General features: G+C 43.0%; 1 protein-coding gene across 6 annotated transcripts in view; it reads left to right on the top strand.

The window, feature by feature from the left end:
- Positions 1-16,070, top strand: part of ASIC4 (acid sensing ion channel subunit family member 4) — a 104,672-nt gene extending 88,602 nt beyond the window's left edge. For 4 of the 6 annotated variants that reach the window (XM_083348566.1, XM_083348565.1, XM_083348564.1 and 1 more), the window contains one exon: positions 14,187-16,070. In XM_083348566.1, coding sequence (XP_083204692.1) covers positions 14,187-14,306 — 120 coding nt within the window. In that variant the 3' untranslated portion in view covers positions 14,307-16,070. Of the gene's footprint in view, positions 1-13,803 lie in introns of all 6 variants that reach the window. The other 2 variants (XR_014490728.1, XR_014490729.1) reach the window with 1 other exon arrangement.
- Positions 16,071-16,607: the final 537 nt, after the last annotated feature.

The following is a 16,607-nucleotide window of genomic DNA, read 5'->3' as shown; positions in this document are numbered from 1 at the left end:
TCAGGTGGGGGTGGCCCTTGCTCATTGCCTGAACTCTGTCTCTCCTGTTCATCCTGTCCCAATCCTGAAGGGCCCTGGCCTGCCTCGGCCTGCTCTTCCCCACATTCCTCTGAAGCCACAGACACCTCTCCCTCGGCCTCCATAGGGGTCCCTTTCCAGCTCATTTTCCTCCAGTTCATTTTCCTCCGCAGAGTCAGGTGGTCCGAGGGAGGCATGACATCCACAGCCAGGCAGGCTGTCTGAGGAATTCTGGGAGTTGAAGTCCACAACTCATAAAAGGGCCAAGTTTGAAGACCCCTGCCTTAGACTGAATCAGACTCTTGTCCATTTCACTTAATGTTGTCTGTTTATTTATTTGTACCCTGCCCTTATTATTTTTGCAAATAACTCAAGGCAGTGAACATGCCCAACACACTTCCTCTGCCTATTTTTCCTACAACAACAAACCTTTGAGATGAGTTGGGCTAAGGGAGAACGACTAGCCCAAAGTCACCTAGCTGGCTTTCATGGCTAAGGCAAGACATGAACTCATGACCTCCCATTTACTAGCCTGTTGCCTCAACCACTAGACTAAACTGGCTCTATACCAGGGGTCTGCAAACTTGGCCCTTTTATGACTTGTGGACTTCAACTCCCAGAATTCCTCAGCCAGCGTGCCTGAAGTCCACAAGTCATAAAAGAGCCAAATTTGAAGACCCCTGTTCTATACTGACTGGCAGCAGCTCTCCAAGGTTTTAGATTTGCCAGTCTTATCTAGAAAGGTCTGGGCATAAATCTGGGACCTTTGGCCTACAAAGTCATGGTTCACCCGTGAGAGCCTCTCCATTCTTTTTGGAAAGATTTGTGATTATTTCTATTGAGAAGCAATGGAGTCTATGGAAAATGTCTTTTTGCACTGGGGACAAGTAGAAAGAAATATATTTGGGCAGAGTCTGAAACACAGTTGACTTTTGCATGATTAATCAGCCACAGTTTTTATTAACTAACCTAACTAACTAACCTAATATAAAAACAACAACAAAAAGTGTTGATTGTGTCAGAGTCCATTTCTAATGTTCTGCTGATGTAGCAGATTGTACAAACACTCCACCAAGATTTATAGAGCTTAAGTGTTTGGTTGTACAACGTCTACTCCCTTCCTTCTCTAAAGGAAACCTTGGGATCCAGGATCCTGATTGTAGTTTGCTACCTGTGCCTGAAATCCTTAAGAATTAAAATCCAAGAAATAGTTCAAATTCTAAAACAGTGCTTGATATTGGTCATGGACAGAATGACTTACAATGAATTGAGGTGCTCCTAATCAACCAGTAGGGAGATCTGACAGTTAGAACAATTAACCAGTGGAACAACCTGCCTCCAGAAGCTGTGAATGCTCCAACACTGGAGGCTTTTAAGAAGAGACTGGTCAGCCATTTGTCTGAAATGGTATAGGGTTTCCTGCCTGATCAGGGGGTTGGACTAGATGACCTCCAAGGTCCCTTCCAACTTATTATTATTATTATTATTATTATTATTATTATTATTATTATTATTATTATTATTATTATTATTACTTTGAATGCCATTTTGGAGAGCGAGGGATAAAAACCAGAATCAGTCAATTAATTAATTCTATTACACAAATTTTCCTCTCTTAAGTCAAACACGAGAGACAAAGTGCTTTAGGAGAATGGCCCTGTAGAGTTGGAAGGAGCCATTTAGGTGAACCTTCTGCTCAATGCAAGAATCCAGATTGAAGGAAAACCGCCCCCCAATAGCTGTTGCCTCATTTCCCCTTGAACACAGCACTTCTCAGGATAATTGCTTCCACTGCAAACGGTTTATACCATTTTTTAAAAAAAGAGCCTTGGTGGAGCAGTGGGCTAATGCCTCTTTAAGTAACACCAGCTGCCTGCAATTAGTGCAGGTTCGCATCCCACCAGGCTCAAGGTTGACTCAGCCTTCCATCCTTCCGAGGTAGGTAAAATGAGGACCCAGATTGTTGGGGGCAATAAGCTGACTTTGTAATAATGCCGCTTGTGTGTGTGTGTGTGAAAGCCCTAATAAGCAGGCATATACATAGAATGAAGGCTACTGCTAAGCTTGTAAGCCTCCCTGAGTCTTCGGAGAAGGGCGGGATATAAATGGAATTAAAATAAATAACAGCGCTCCGTTCACCTTTGGCGTCTAGTCATGCCGGCCACATGACCACGGAGACGTCCTCGGACAAGCGCTGGCTCTTCGGCTTTGAAACGGAGATGAGTACCGGCCCCTAGAGTCGGAAATGACTAGCACCCATGTGCGGGGGAACCTTTACCTTTACCTTTAAAATAAATAAAAAAAAGTCATTGAGCTACGAATAGCCATCATCATCATCATCGTGCCACATTGCTTCAACACCAAAGCTTACTTTAAAAGAAAAGGAGAAGAGCTTTCAGAAAGTCAGAGAATAGAAAAATTGCAATTTTGCTTATCTCAATCATAAGTAAATACGCGTGAGGTCTAAATTACTCAGCTCCTACAATTTCACCCCATCTCCTAGTTCCATTTTTAAAATCCCAACAGATCAGACCTAACCAAACTACCCATCACTGCAGTCGTAATACAATGGGACTACTGTGTAAGGCTGGTTATAACCCACCGTCTCCCAAATACCGCAGTGCTGATTGCCATATAGGTGCAATGATAATAGAACAATGTTTTAAAGAATGCCTAGCAACTCAAATAAATTGTATTTGAAGAAAAGATGTTGCATTAGTAATGTTACAAACTCCTGTCTCTGATCACACCTTTTTTCTTGGGGGGCGGGGGAGGCACATTACTGCCCAATCACAGCTACAACAATAGTTCAATTTCTGAATTGGTTTTTACCAGGCTGCAATCATTCCTCACCAGGGAAGATTAAAAAAAATCCCCTTCATTTGTTGCTTAAAAATACCAAAAAGCAGGAATAACCTTTTTCTTGCAAAATTGGCAGATGACTCATGATGTATTTTGGATTACATTGGCCTTCTAGAAAGGCTAAATACTTGCTCTTCTTTTAATGAAAGTTCAGAACCTTTACTCTTTAGCGAGTGTGGAATGCACCTCTTGTAAACACCAATAACTACAACCCTTACATATATATTTTGTTTCCAGAACATGCACTGTTTGCTTTTATCTGTAAGTTGAATGCAGCGTATATATCTGTGTGTGGGAAGAGAGAAAGAGAAGGAAAATAATTCAGCTGTGATGGATCACTGATTTAGTATTCTTTGGAACCCCTGCAGAAAACATTTTGCTAAGTAAAAAAAAAAATTTTTTTTACCGTTTATAAAACAAGTGAACTGCTGGAGGTAAGTTCCTCTTAAGTTAGACTGTGTCATATCCAGGAAAGTTAATGTAGCCAAACAGGTAAAAACCTCTTCTTGAGCTAGCAGAGAAGATTCATAATAATGCCTAAAATAAGGGAGGCTGAAAAATTGTGAGAATCTGAATTGTTATATGATAAAACAGCAGCCGTACTTTCAAGAGAATTTGAGAGCTGAAGAAGATACCCCTCCTGACTTTCCAGAATATGAGCTTATCCAAACTCGTAGCAGTAAATATAGGAAGAGGCATGTGCATGGTACTGTATATTGAAAGGAACTACTGTTAAAAAGAATATTTGCATTGGAAGCAACTGGGAATTTTAGATGACATGTTTCCTTCTGGAACAGCCAAGACTTTCACAGACAGGGATAATTTAATTTTAGCACAATTGCTACCAAGTTGAAACTTAGCAGGTGCCCCTTTCTGACACTGGAAAGTGTGACTTTTGTCCTACCCTACCATCTCAGCAGGTGTCCTGCAGCAGAGGTCTCCTGCAAACTTTCCTGACCAAAGATGTAGCTGTCTTTTAAATAATGTAATCTCAAGGAACTGGTTTAGGTGCTATCCCCAAAATAAAGAACCAGGATCTTCACAATCTCAAAAAGAGAGTTTGTCACTGTCAGCCCTTCAAGGTAGGCCAGAGCAGGAAACCAACTTTTGAGTGGAACTATACTTATTGTTGTAGTCTGTGTTTTCCCTTCTCTCTTTCTCTTTCTCTCTCTCTTATACCCTGTGTGTGTGTGGGGGGGGGTGGTTTTAAGGAAGAGCCAGTCTGAGTTTCTTCTTAATGTTTTCATTGTTTCCAGGATAAAAGCATGTTTCTTGTAACTATCTCAGCATAATTTCTCTAACATTATGTGATCTCAGGGGTTCTGTAGAGTAGGGGGATTTAACTCTGGCCTTGAGAAGGTGGTGGCAGAGAGTAAACAGATACTCAGAGCTGGGAAAATAGTAAAGCGGAGAAAGTGACTCAGAGTAGTCCACTCCCCCCCCCTTGACCTCACTGTCCTTAAAAACGATCAGTGGAGATTTTGAAAATGCTTTCAAGATCTCTTAATATTGCCTCTAAGACAATAAAGTCACATTCCTGACATCCCTGCTGTATCTGTTTCTTGACCTTGCCTACTTGAAGGGTTGATGGGATGTAGATGTTAATCTTCCACAGTCCTTGATTTACAACCGAATGCTCAGCAACCATTCAAAGTTACAATGAACCCCCAAAAGGGTCTTATAATCCAATGTCAAAGTTCCAACGTTTCCTCCCGTGGTCATGTGACTGCTTTTTGGGTTGGTTGACACCCATCCCACATTTAAGGCCATTTGCGGTGCCCTGCAGTCACATGACTGCAATTTACAATGGTTTTGCTGAAAAACTGGCATTTACTGCCGATTTCTGGCAATACTGCCCCATGGTGAACAATGGGTTCATTTAACAACTGCTGCGTTTGCTTAGCAACGTTCAGTTAACGGCCATGGCGTTCGCTTTATGATCATAGCATTTGCTTAACAACGGCTCCGAAAAAGGTCATAAAATCAGGTCCGGTGACCTACTTTATAATCGTCACAACTTACTGCCGTAATTGTCAGGCTCAATTACAGTTTTAATTCAAGGACTCCTGTAGATTTTCCCCGCAACAGTAGCTTTTGCAAAAGAAATGAAAGCCACTGGCGAATAGCCAGTTGCAAAGAGGGAAGGGACAAATGTAACTGAGCAAATCAATCTAATTTAAAAGAACAACTATTCTAAAAAGTCAACTATCCAAAGCTGTCACTGGACAGTATCTTCATTACTCCACAGAGCTTTAGACTCAGAGGTTAAGGAAGGTTAAGCTGATGATACTAAAATACAGTTGGATTTTGCTGCTGGACAGCTGGAAGAAGAACTGCAACTGTTCACTGGCCTATGAAAAGACGCTATTCGGATACAATCGGGTGCTGATAAAACTCAAACCTTATGCAAGAAAGAAGCTGATATGGCCATTGAGCAGCAGAAAAAGTGGGCTGGGGATGCATAAAATCTAAGTGGAACTTATGTTTGCCACGTTCCCAAAATGTGGTGTCTGAAAGCAGAAATGAAAGGTTAGCTTGTGTTTATCCTGGCCAGAGGCCATTCTGCAGAGCTTTGAGCACAACTCTGTCCAGATTTCTACAGAGTTCCTGATTGTGAGAATCAGGACAAGGTTTCTAGAAAATGTTTCCTATGTTTTTTCCTGTGCACCTCAACTCATAAATACAAATGCAATCTTCACCTGCCTCTGTTATTCTGTTTTGCAAACTGTGTATTCAGCCAGTGGGGTCCTCCTTGTCAGGGATCAAGATAGGCATTTGGAAAAGAGGGCAGATTATTGGGATCAACTGAGCAGTCCTTGAAATTGAGGGAGCTAGATTAGGAGCAGAAACTCATAATACATTGTCCTGAACAAAAATGTTTTGTCTATAGCAGAGCTTTTCAACCTTTTCACCCATTGTACCACTTTTAGCTTATAGCAACATCCAAGTACCACCAGTCGCCTAGCAAGGTGTCAAAAACTTGACCAAAAAAAGGAGGGGGGACTGATAAAGTACAGGTAGTCCTCGACATACAACAGTTCACTTAGTGACTGTTTGAAGTTACAACGGCACTAAAAAAAGTGCCCCCCAAGCCACAGCTGAACAAGACACCTGCCTGCCCGCCTAGCAGCGCTCTTCCTCCTGTTGAGGATTGGCAGCAGGGGTGGGGTGGGGGGTGTTTGGTTTTTATTACCCCCCGTCTGCTGGGTGGTTGCAGCAGGTTTTGGTCACTTCACATGACCCTGGGACACTGTGACCATCATAAATATGAATCAGTTGCCAAGCATCTGAATGTAAATCACAAGACCCTGGAGATGCTGCAACATTACAGCTGATTGGCGCTTCTTCTGGGCTCCGGAGCACCAGGATCAGTGCCAAGCTCCAGCTGGAGCCTGGGACTGATCCTGGTGCTTCCAGAGCCCTGCAGCTCCAGCCGTCTCTCGCTCAGGCTTGTGCGGTGCTGCTACCAGTTCAGCTCATTCCCCTCCCCCGCTACCACTTTTCTAGGATGGTCGTGTACCACCTGCCAGGTGCCAATATACCACAGGTGGTCCCCGTACCACTGGTTGAAAAGCCCTGGTCTATAGGACAGTGAGAACGGGTCTTGTGCTTTGTTTTTAAAACTGGGAAGCCTCACAACCAAATGCTCTTCTATTTCTACAGGACTGTAATTTGTTTCACATTTTTGTATAACTGTGTACTTCTATTCCTACAACAACTTGTATGAAGTCAAAAGCAAACACCTGGGATAACTATAGAAAGGATGGCACACCTTTCCCCAAAATGGCAGTGGGGATTCACATCTGCCTACTTTTGCAGTCCTAAAGTGCTATTCTGGCTGCCCCATTGCTAATAGATTGAAGAGGCATTTCGGAAATGAGACAATTGGTACAGCTTTTGTGGATTGTTCAGAGACTCATTTTACACTGAACCGAAGCAGACACTTACTAAAAGGAGAAAAATATTCAAGACCAGTAAGACGGTTTGGCTAATGGCCTCATTACCACTATTGGCACTTTTCCCACTGAGCTAAATGGAAAGAGAAATAGATGGCATAGAAAGAAGGAGAAAATATCAGAGTCAGTCCACTGAGTTAGCTACCAAGGCTTTCTAATAGTTTTGTTCTCATTTCCAGAAAAATTCCTTATGTTCTGATAACCTCAGCATTTTGTCACGGAAATAAATGGTTCAGAATTTTTGGAGCAGGAAGGGATGTTCTTACAAAGTATTGTGCATATAATAAAGTGTTCCTTATGCCATCAGTATAAGGTCTCCAATTTGTGGGTTCCCCCCACCCCATGAAATGAAGATAGCTGCTGGAAATTAAATCAGCCACGCATTCAGCTCTATAGATTATTTGTAGTTTCTGAAAACTGCACTTTCTGAACAGCTTCTTGCTCAAAGCATAGATTCTAAAACCAAAGAAAAATGATGAACAGCCTAAGACAGGGGTTGGCAACCTTGGCTCTTTTATGACTCATGGACTTCAACTCCAACAGCCAACAGCCATGCTGAGGGAAAAGGGAGAGGTTTCCAAGCTGAGCCATGGTGGCTCAGGAATTCTGGAAGTTGAAGTCCATGAGTCATAAAAGAGCCAAGGTTGCCTACCCCTGACCTAAGAAGTATGATTTTTTTTTAAAAAAAAGGCAGTCATGATAGCAGAGACTGCTGCTACAGAAACACTCTTAAGCTTCCATTTCTAGCTTGGCAGAGTGTTACATTCCTGCCTGATACATACAGAGAAGATTAATGTGGAGCCAAATTGCCTCATTAATGAGACCCTCAAGACCAACATAGAGGAGCAGTTCTTTGTATTCATTTGCAAGTGTTGCTCCACCATCAATCCAGTGCAGAGAAACATATTATCAAGTTTGCATGAAACCAGGGAGGAAGGAGCCTGATCATTGTTGGTTTAGATGTGAACGGATGGACCTGGATTCGGTGCTGTACAACAGAAAATTCCAGTAGAGGAACACAAGGAAGATTGAAAGTGTAGAACAGTCTTCTTCAGACTAGAAACAGACTACCTACCATTCCATGTGAGAGCTGCAATTGCTGTGACCGACAAGTGAAAGCTACAGAAGACTATGGATGAACTTGGACAGATGACCTAAAAGAATGTGATGGGACTGAGTGAGATTCAGAAAGATGGCCTCTAAGTTAATAGGTGCCTCATATGATGAATTAAGGATGAAGAGTGAAGCACTATTTTTCATTTAGGGTCCATCTTTCAGGCAGACTGTTGGCTCCTTCTGACCAAACTGGCTATAAATGCTTGGTGAGATCTCAATCTCACCAATCTCAATCTCTAGGTGACATCTCACCTAGATCACGGGTGTCAAACTCGCATATCCCGGACTTTTTTTGCAGTGCCGGAGCTGGGGTGGCCGCAGCCTCCCACGGGCCGGCAGTTTGACACCCCTGACCTAGATTTAAGCTGAAGGTCCAGTTTCATGCTTTCCAACAAATTTTCTGCTTCCAGGATTTTAATACTGGCTTTTTGGACCTCAACTCTCTTTAGTACCGATTCTCCATAGCAGCCCTTGTGCATAATTTCCCCTTTGCTCATTCAACTCAGTCTTTCTTTCAACACAGTTCTGTTCCATTGTAAAATAGTCCAGTTCCACTCTCAGGTGGAACCAGAATTTTCATATAAAAGAAAGATACCTACTTCTACATTGCCGGATTTAATCCCAGCCGTCCACTTCCTTCAATGAGAACTACCCGTGCTGTTGCAAAGAGGCAAGATTTACTAAGAGCTGGGGTTGCCTACCCTTGGTCTAGCCTGTCTTCTTAAGACAACCATCCACAAATGAATGCTTCCATGGAGAGTATCTGTTCCTGGGAACTAGCTGCGTTATCTGTCTATCATGACAGAGAAGAGCAATAAAGATGATTAGAGGACTGGAGACTAAAACATATAAGGAACGGCTGCTGGAATTGGGTATGTCTAGTTTAACAAAGAGAAGGGTGAGGGGTGACATGATAGCAGTGTTCCAATATCTCAGGGGCTGCCACAAAGAAGAGGGAGTCAGGCTATTCTCCAAAGCACCTGAAGGCAGGACAAGAAGCAACGGATGGAAACTAGTCAAGGAGAGAAGCAACCTAGAACTAAGGAGAAACTTACTGACAGTTAGAACAAGTAACCAGTAGAACAACCTGCCTCCAGAGGCAGTGAATGCTCCAACACTGGACGTTTTTAAGAAGAGACTGGACAGCCATTTGTCCAAAATGATATAGGGTTTCCTGCCTGAGCAGGGGGTTGGGCTAGATGACCTCCAAGGTCCCTTCCAACTTTATTATTATTATTATCATTATTATCATTATTATTATTATTATTATTATTATTATTATTATTATTATTATTATTATTTATTAATTATTGTGTTGTTGTTGTTTGTTGTTGTTGTTGTTATTATTTTTATTATTATTATTATTATTATTATTATTATTATTATTATTATTATTATTATTATTATTATTATCTGAAGGAGAAGACATCAGGAAGGAATTCAGGAGATGATCATAACATTTGGGCCAAGGCTAGGATGACTCTGCACTTCCTCTGGCCCTGCCATTAGCCAAGCGCTTACAACCTCATTGATTTTTCTCATTTTGCAAAGACTCAGGAAGGCAGCAGAAGGGAGGAATTTCAGGAGACCAAAAAATGGCAGCAGAGAGGAAAGATCGGATTTTATGCAAGCCTGTTCTACTACCCCTGCCAATCCTGGGGCTGGCTCGGTGTATTTTGCACAAGGGAAGCTAGCCCTATTGCCCTGTTGGCCTGTAATCTTGTGAACATGTTGGGGAATGAGTGGCGTAGACCATATGCCTGTATGGTGTGTAAGCTGATCCACTGCTACATCCAATATCTCAAGAGTCTGATGTGCTATAAAGATAAAATACAGCCGGCAAAGGCATTTGAAGGCTCATCAAACGTGCCAAGTTTTAGATGGCTCTGGAGCTGTCGGATGAGGAATAACTAATTAGCAGCTGAGTTTACTTTAATTTCCTGCTGCTGCCAACATTTAAGTCAATAAAAACTAGAAATCTTTGAAAGCAACATGGTTGCAGTACGAGCTGTAAATAAAGTCACAGCTTGAAATGTCCCCAAATGAGCCCTCAAGGCAGTGAAAAGCCCCCTGCCCCTCATTCCCACCCCAGTGAATGAGTTACTCGGTTACCCCTGGACCTCTGAAGAGGCCTCTGAAAGACCAGGGGTGGGGGAAGGCTGTTCTCATTGTAGGGCAGTGGGGAGAGGACAAGGAGCGAAAACATTTTCTATTGCACTGAGGAGTTATGGATTTATGGGCTTAAACCCAGACCCAATCTCTTTGGAAGGAGTCCTTGTTCTTGGCTTGATTCTGGACCGGAAAGCTGCAGCGAATGATGTAAATTCTGCCTTTGTATCAGTTTCCTGGGGGAGCCTTACAACGAGGGGTCTTCCCTACAAATAAGTCCCTTCTGTTTCTCGCATTCAGGTTCACTCCGCGTGAGTCAGCCTTAAAGTGATAGGAATTTAGCTAGACCTCTTTAATCAAGGATCTTCAAACTTGGCCCTTTTATGACTTGTGGACTTCAACTCCCAGAATTCCTCAGCCAGCATGCCTGGCTGAGGAATTCTGGGAGTTGAAGTCCACAAGTCATAAAAGGGCCAAGTTTGAAGACCCCTGTCTTTAATACTCTCCCACAGCTGTTTGTTTGGAGGATAACAGGACAGCTCCCCAAAACATCTGGGCATGGTTTCAGGTTTTTTTTTATCGGTGCTCCCTGTATGACTATGTTGGGGAGGGGATACCTGTTATAGTAGCTATATAGTTGTGTATTTGTGTATTGTTTCAGCTTTTATTTTATATTCTGGATGTGCTGAGTTATACAAATCAAGATGATAGACTAAAACTGCAAGATAAAGCTTATATTTGATTTATGCACAGAAAATCCTTTGTTCCATCTCCCATGCTTTTTGGCTTAAAAATACAGTATGAGGAAGCTGGTTTTTTGATGCTGAATTTGGGCAGGTTCCAACTGGTACTAAGGGACATGCAGGCAGGGGTGTTGAAGATTTGACAGCAAGGGCCGATGGGAGGAAGAAAAAGCAAAGGAGCAAGGCCTGGCTTCAAAAGCTTTATGGCATTGGCTAGCTGCAATCTCCAGCCAAGTGCCCTTGGGTGTTACTGGGTCTGCAATGACTTGCAACTCCAGGTATTTTTTTTCTTTAAAAACAAAACTTGTATGCAAGAAAATTCAACAATTTCTCCATTTCCCCAAATAGGCAAGAGCCCAGAGATTTCTTATGGGAAAAGGAGGTTTCTCCCATTTCTCCTCTATTTTGCAGAGCAGACTGCCCCCCCCCCAGCCCAATGCAAAATGATACAGTCCTGTTCTTTATGGGGAATTCTCTCTCTCTCTCTCTCTCTCTCTCTCTCTCTCTCTCTCTCTCTCTCTCTCTCTCTCTCTCTCTCTCTCTCTCTCTCTCTCCCCCACCCTTCAGTTAGATATATGTGAAGGGCGATCATATAGAATAAAAACAAAGAAAAAATGGGGGATCCTGTGCCTGGCCACAACCCCATCGCTGCTATTTTATACACATTTCCTCTGATTACCCACACAGGCACCCCAGAGGTTCTGAGTTGCCCCTGCAGACTTTTCCAGACTAAACATGATTGAAGAGCTCGGAGCAGAGTATATCAGACAGAGTAGATTTATGTTAGTGGCCAAACCTCCAAGTAGGACAGATGCAACAAATGCCTCTGATCCATACCTATCAATAGTAAACAGGCAAAAATAAGCTCCAATCTGCCTGGCTGCATAGCCACAGCACCACCTTGTGGACAGAATGGCAGGTGGCACGCAAAGCAGCAATGGTTTTGTTTCTTATGCAAAGAAAAAATGATCGCAATCCGCTAAATGCCAGAGTGCAGCATGTTTAAAAGCTAAAGTCGCGTCATTCAGATCTACTCCTGGTCCTTCTCCTACTTCTCCAACTCCGTCTTCAAAATCCCTTTTTACGTGAAGCTCTTTTACATCAGTGTGCTGGGAGAGGCAGGACATAGTACCTGTCCTAAAAGTCCCTTGTCATAATCCAGAGATTTCAAGAATGGATCTTCAAAGGCAAAGCCTTGGTGCAGGCTCTCCAAGGAGTTACTGTATAGTTGTGAGGAACAACAGTTCTGCATTCTCAGGCCCCACTCTCACAAATGCAACATGCTGCTGTTACGATGCTGGCACAAGCCACTATCTTCCTTATCTCTCCTTTGTTGTCTTGATGGACTGTGTATATGCTTGTATTTCAAAACTTTCTGGGGTAACCTATAAGAGAGGCATGATGTATTTGGTCTTTCAAAAGTTAATTCTGCTTGGTTTTTTTTCTTATTTGGTAAAACTATTTCAGCCTGTCATGTTTTAAAACCCGTGAGAGCACTCTCTATTTTATCTGATCAGGACGATCAGGGACTGGGAACCCAACTGTATGAAGGAAGTATAAGGAATCTGGGCATGTTTAACTTGCAAAAGAGAAGATTAAGGAGTGGTACGATAATGGTCTATAAATATCTAAAAGCTGTCACATGCAAGAGAGAAATTTATTCTCGGTTGAAACTTGGAATAAATTGAAATTAAAAGCAAAGAAACTTAAACTGAGTATCAGGAGGAGTTTTCTGAATACAAAAGCTGTTAAGCAGAGGAACAGTCTGCCTAGAAACCCCCTCAACTGGAGGATTTTTAAGGGGGCTGGAGTGACACTTGCTAAGATGATCCAGTGGATCCAGTGAGTAAGATGCTGGCCTAGAAACCAGGAGATGGTGAGTTCTAGCGTGAAAGCCGGCTGGGTGACTTTATCAGTCCAACTCTCCTCACAGGGCTGCTGTTGTGGGAAAAATAGGCAAGAGCATTAGGTATGTTCATTGCCTTCTATACATTTTTAAAATCAAGATAATCTAATAATAATTTTAGGTATCATACATACACACTTCTAAAAAATACATAAATTGTTCTTGAAGATAGGAAATAGAGGGGGCTTTGATAGTCCCACAAAACACTTTCAACTTTTAACGCTTCATGTACCCTCAAATTATAACAGCTGATGCAGGATCTCAATGACTTTCTTGGTTGAAAATCCCACTAACCCTGAAATTACTATTTAATCAACATAAATTGTTCCCACTAGCCTTACTTATGCCTTCCGCTGAGTGCTTTCCTGATCTTCCTCATAAATTTTCTTTTTTTGAAAAACATTCATCCCTTGCTTCAGAGTTCACGGGTTCTCTGTGAATTTGATGATGTGAAAATGCCAAAGTAGAGTTTTTCCCTAGGAGGCTATCATTTAATTTCGTTTGTTAAATCACATAGGGCATGGTATGTTCTCAACCATTTTATAGCCAAACTAACTAGTAATTATATCTGGAATTTTAAACTCATTTCAGGTGATGGAGTGTGGCATTTTTCCAAGCCTATATTCTTGCTCCACCGGGTGTCTTTCTCTCCCTTTCTTGCAGTTCCATTTTAAATCTTTGAGGTAAATGTAAATTTAGCAGAAGTGGGAGAAGGGAAGGTAGAACATGGAGGGATAATGAAGCAACACTGGAAATGATAAATGCTACTGGAGGTTGAGCAATAAGAAAATTGACCCAAGCAAACTAATAAAAGAAAGTGGCATATAGTGAAGGCCTATTTCAAAATTGGGGTGCCATTTAAGAGTTGCTGATATTTGTCACATGGATCATACCTCTAGCTTCTATCTAAAATCCATTGTCTCTTCTACTTCCTTGTAACATCCACCATGGTATGGTGATCAGAGATCTATCTAATCTAATACAATACAATACAATACAGTTACAATACAATACAATACATCTATCTACATATCTATTTATCATCTATCATAATCTATTTATCATATTTAAGAACTGCCCTTCTCTCTCATAGAGGGACTCTGGTGGTGTACAGTCTTACTGAACTACAGCTTCCCCTATCCTGTACCATGGGAGGTCTTGGCTGGATCTGATGGAATTTGAGTTCAACAACATCTGGAAGACCGCCATTGCTTATCTCTGGTGATGGGGTGTTATCGCTTTACTCTGCATTGCCTCACTTTTCTGCACATCATTCAGCAACATAGAGGAGGGGAAGAAGAGACTCAACTTTGACACCTTGTGTTTTATTATAGCTTGTTGTTACCCACATGTTTCTTAGATGGGGCCACTTCAGTAAAATCTGCTGGTATCTCTTGCAAGCTTCTCTAATGTTGATCCTGGGATGAAGTTGCTAGGACGATATGAATGGATGCTGTTCTGTGTTTTCTCTTACAGAGCTCCTGTGAGACCCTGGGCCGTCACCCTGAGGGCAACTACCCTACAGGCCTCCTGCCTAACCACCACCATCGCCACCACTACTCGCCCCAGGGGGTCTTTGAAGACTTTGCTTGCTAGTCCGACTCCCACATAGGGGAGAAGGGCTGCTAGCGTGGCTTTGGGCACAGCACATTCCAGCCGTGCAAATGGCCCGACCATTTCGTGGAAGCCAGACCAACCTATGTCCTCCCACTTCCTAAGGCTTTCCAAAAGCATCTTACACTTTTCACCCCACCCCACCCCACCCCTTCTAACCCTGGCCCCTCTCTAAGAATCGGTGCCCCCCCCATACCGAAGCACAGAGGTAGGCTGAACTGCCAAAGTCAAGGAGGCCTTTGAGCAGCTCCATTGATCTGAAATAAGCTCGGGGCAATGGCGCTCGCCCTCCAAATAGGAGGAAGAACACTGGGGGAAATGGAGCATGCTGGGAAGTAGAGGTGCCTTCTCAAGAAAGGGAAGCAAAATTCCCCCGAGGCCCAGTCGGATGGGACAAGACTGACCAGTCAATTGCTTACAAGCCTCTGTAGCCGAACCTCCTTTGGCTGCAGACTCCACTTGGGGGAAAACGTGTTCTTTGTAGCATTTCTCACTTGACTCTCCCTTTCTCTCCAGCATTTGTATTCCTGTTTTTGCGCCCATCCAATCACCCCTTTGCCCACATCCAGATCATTCAGACATGCATTATCCCTAGTCCAGATGTTACACGCACACAGAGGTGTCTCAGGGCAGAAATCAGGTTCTCTCTCTCAGTATCTGCCGTTTGGCAGTTCCATGTCCCTGTTGTTCACGTATTGCTGCCCACACCGGAACTGTGTCGAAAACAGGGTTCAAGATCACAAATCCTGCTCTTTCAAGGGAGTTCCAGGCTATTTGCCTTTACTGTACAGACTCTGGCCTGTTACCTCACCCCTCCTTGCATCTTTCTTCCTCTTTCACAGCTGTAAATGTGTACATAAGTGTTTGCCCCCCCCCCCCGATGGTTTTTAGCCACCCAGTTCTCTGTCATTGCAGCTGCCCCCTGCTGGTGTCTCCAAGAACTGCTGGTGTGGTCAGGCACCTTAAGACATCAAAGCTCAGGTTGCCTCCAGGCCCAGCAGGAGGTGACTGAACCCCTGAGTCTCCTCAGGGACTCCCTTCCCAATGTACAGACTTCTCACCACCACACCTGTTCCTTCCGTCCGTCCCCTCTCTTCAAAAGCATTCAGGGTTCAAGTAGTAACATCCCTGGAAGAAGAACCTCTGAAGGCCCCTTGCAATACAGTGAGGAGCTCCCACATCCCCTGCGATGCCAGTCCATGGGTTGAAGGACACAGGATGTTGATATATGGGGGTGTAGGATGGCTTCTCTTCCCAAAGTGTTGGGGAGGGGTGTGTGGCAAATCCTTGCTTAAAGTAACAGTAGATTAAATCCAAACCACCAATCTCTGGGGCAAAGGATGCCCAGCCATGACCCACAGATCCCAAGCAGCAAACCAGGAAGATCCTTACATGATTCTACAACATATGCCCCATGCCTAGTCAAGTGCCCCCCCCCATACCAACGAGGCATTTTCAGAAAGGAGACGCTTGCACAAGAATATGCTGGAAATCCTCTCGCTCCCATCTCTAATGAACACCAGGTGTCGAGATATTTGACTGCAAAAGAGAGCAGCGTATGAAGTATAATATCCAAGCCATCCACCTGGAGAAGGGAACAGCCTTTGGGTGCGGTGGGATGGGATGCGGACTCCCAACCAGCTTTGGATCTTCCTGGGAAAGATCCTCCACTCCCATACTTTTACTGAGCGCAAGTCGCTGTTTTACACAAGTATAAATTTCTCCCAATAAAGAGGCACAGGTAGAACTCCAGATGTGTCTGTTTTGGCATCTTCAAATAATCGACTTAGCTAATAACAGGAACGTTGTCTTTTGTAATTTCTTCTCCTTTTCCTTCTTTTCTGATTTCTTCCCTGGTAATTTCTTCTCCTACCAAGCTGTCTTACCGTTAAAACAACCACCATCTGTATCCTCAAATTGAACTACTCTAACTTGAGAAATATAATTAAGGGCTGCCCTTATTAATAACTGCTGGGTAAAGCTCGCTTGTTGGTATAGGCAACTCATGATGCTGCAGCACTTCGAACAGAATTCAAGGCTCTGCTTATAGTGTGACACTTCAGAGACAAGCTGCAATGGTCTGCAGGCTCCAGGTTTTTTTTAAAATAATAATATTAGTTTTCTAATTTTACATTTAGGTATTTAAAAGCAACGTGGTGGCTGGGTTAATCAATATTTCAATAACATACAAAAATCTTTAGTACAAATCTCAAGTTGCAACATCAAATATTTCCTCTCTTTTTCCTTTAATATCTACTATCTCGTATTTAAGCTAACACAGTT

This window comes from Vipera ursinii, assembly GCF_947247035.1.
Source record: "Vipera ursinii genome assembly, chromosome: 1".
In the NCBI taxonomy this organism is placed as follows: Eukaryota; Metazoa; Chordata; class Lepidosauria; order Squamata; family Viperidae; genus Vipera; species Vipera ursinii.
This window is presented reverse-complemented; position numbering and strand designations above follow the sequence as displayed.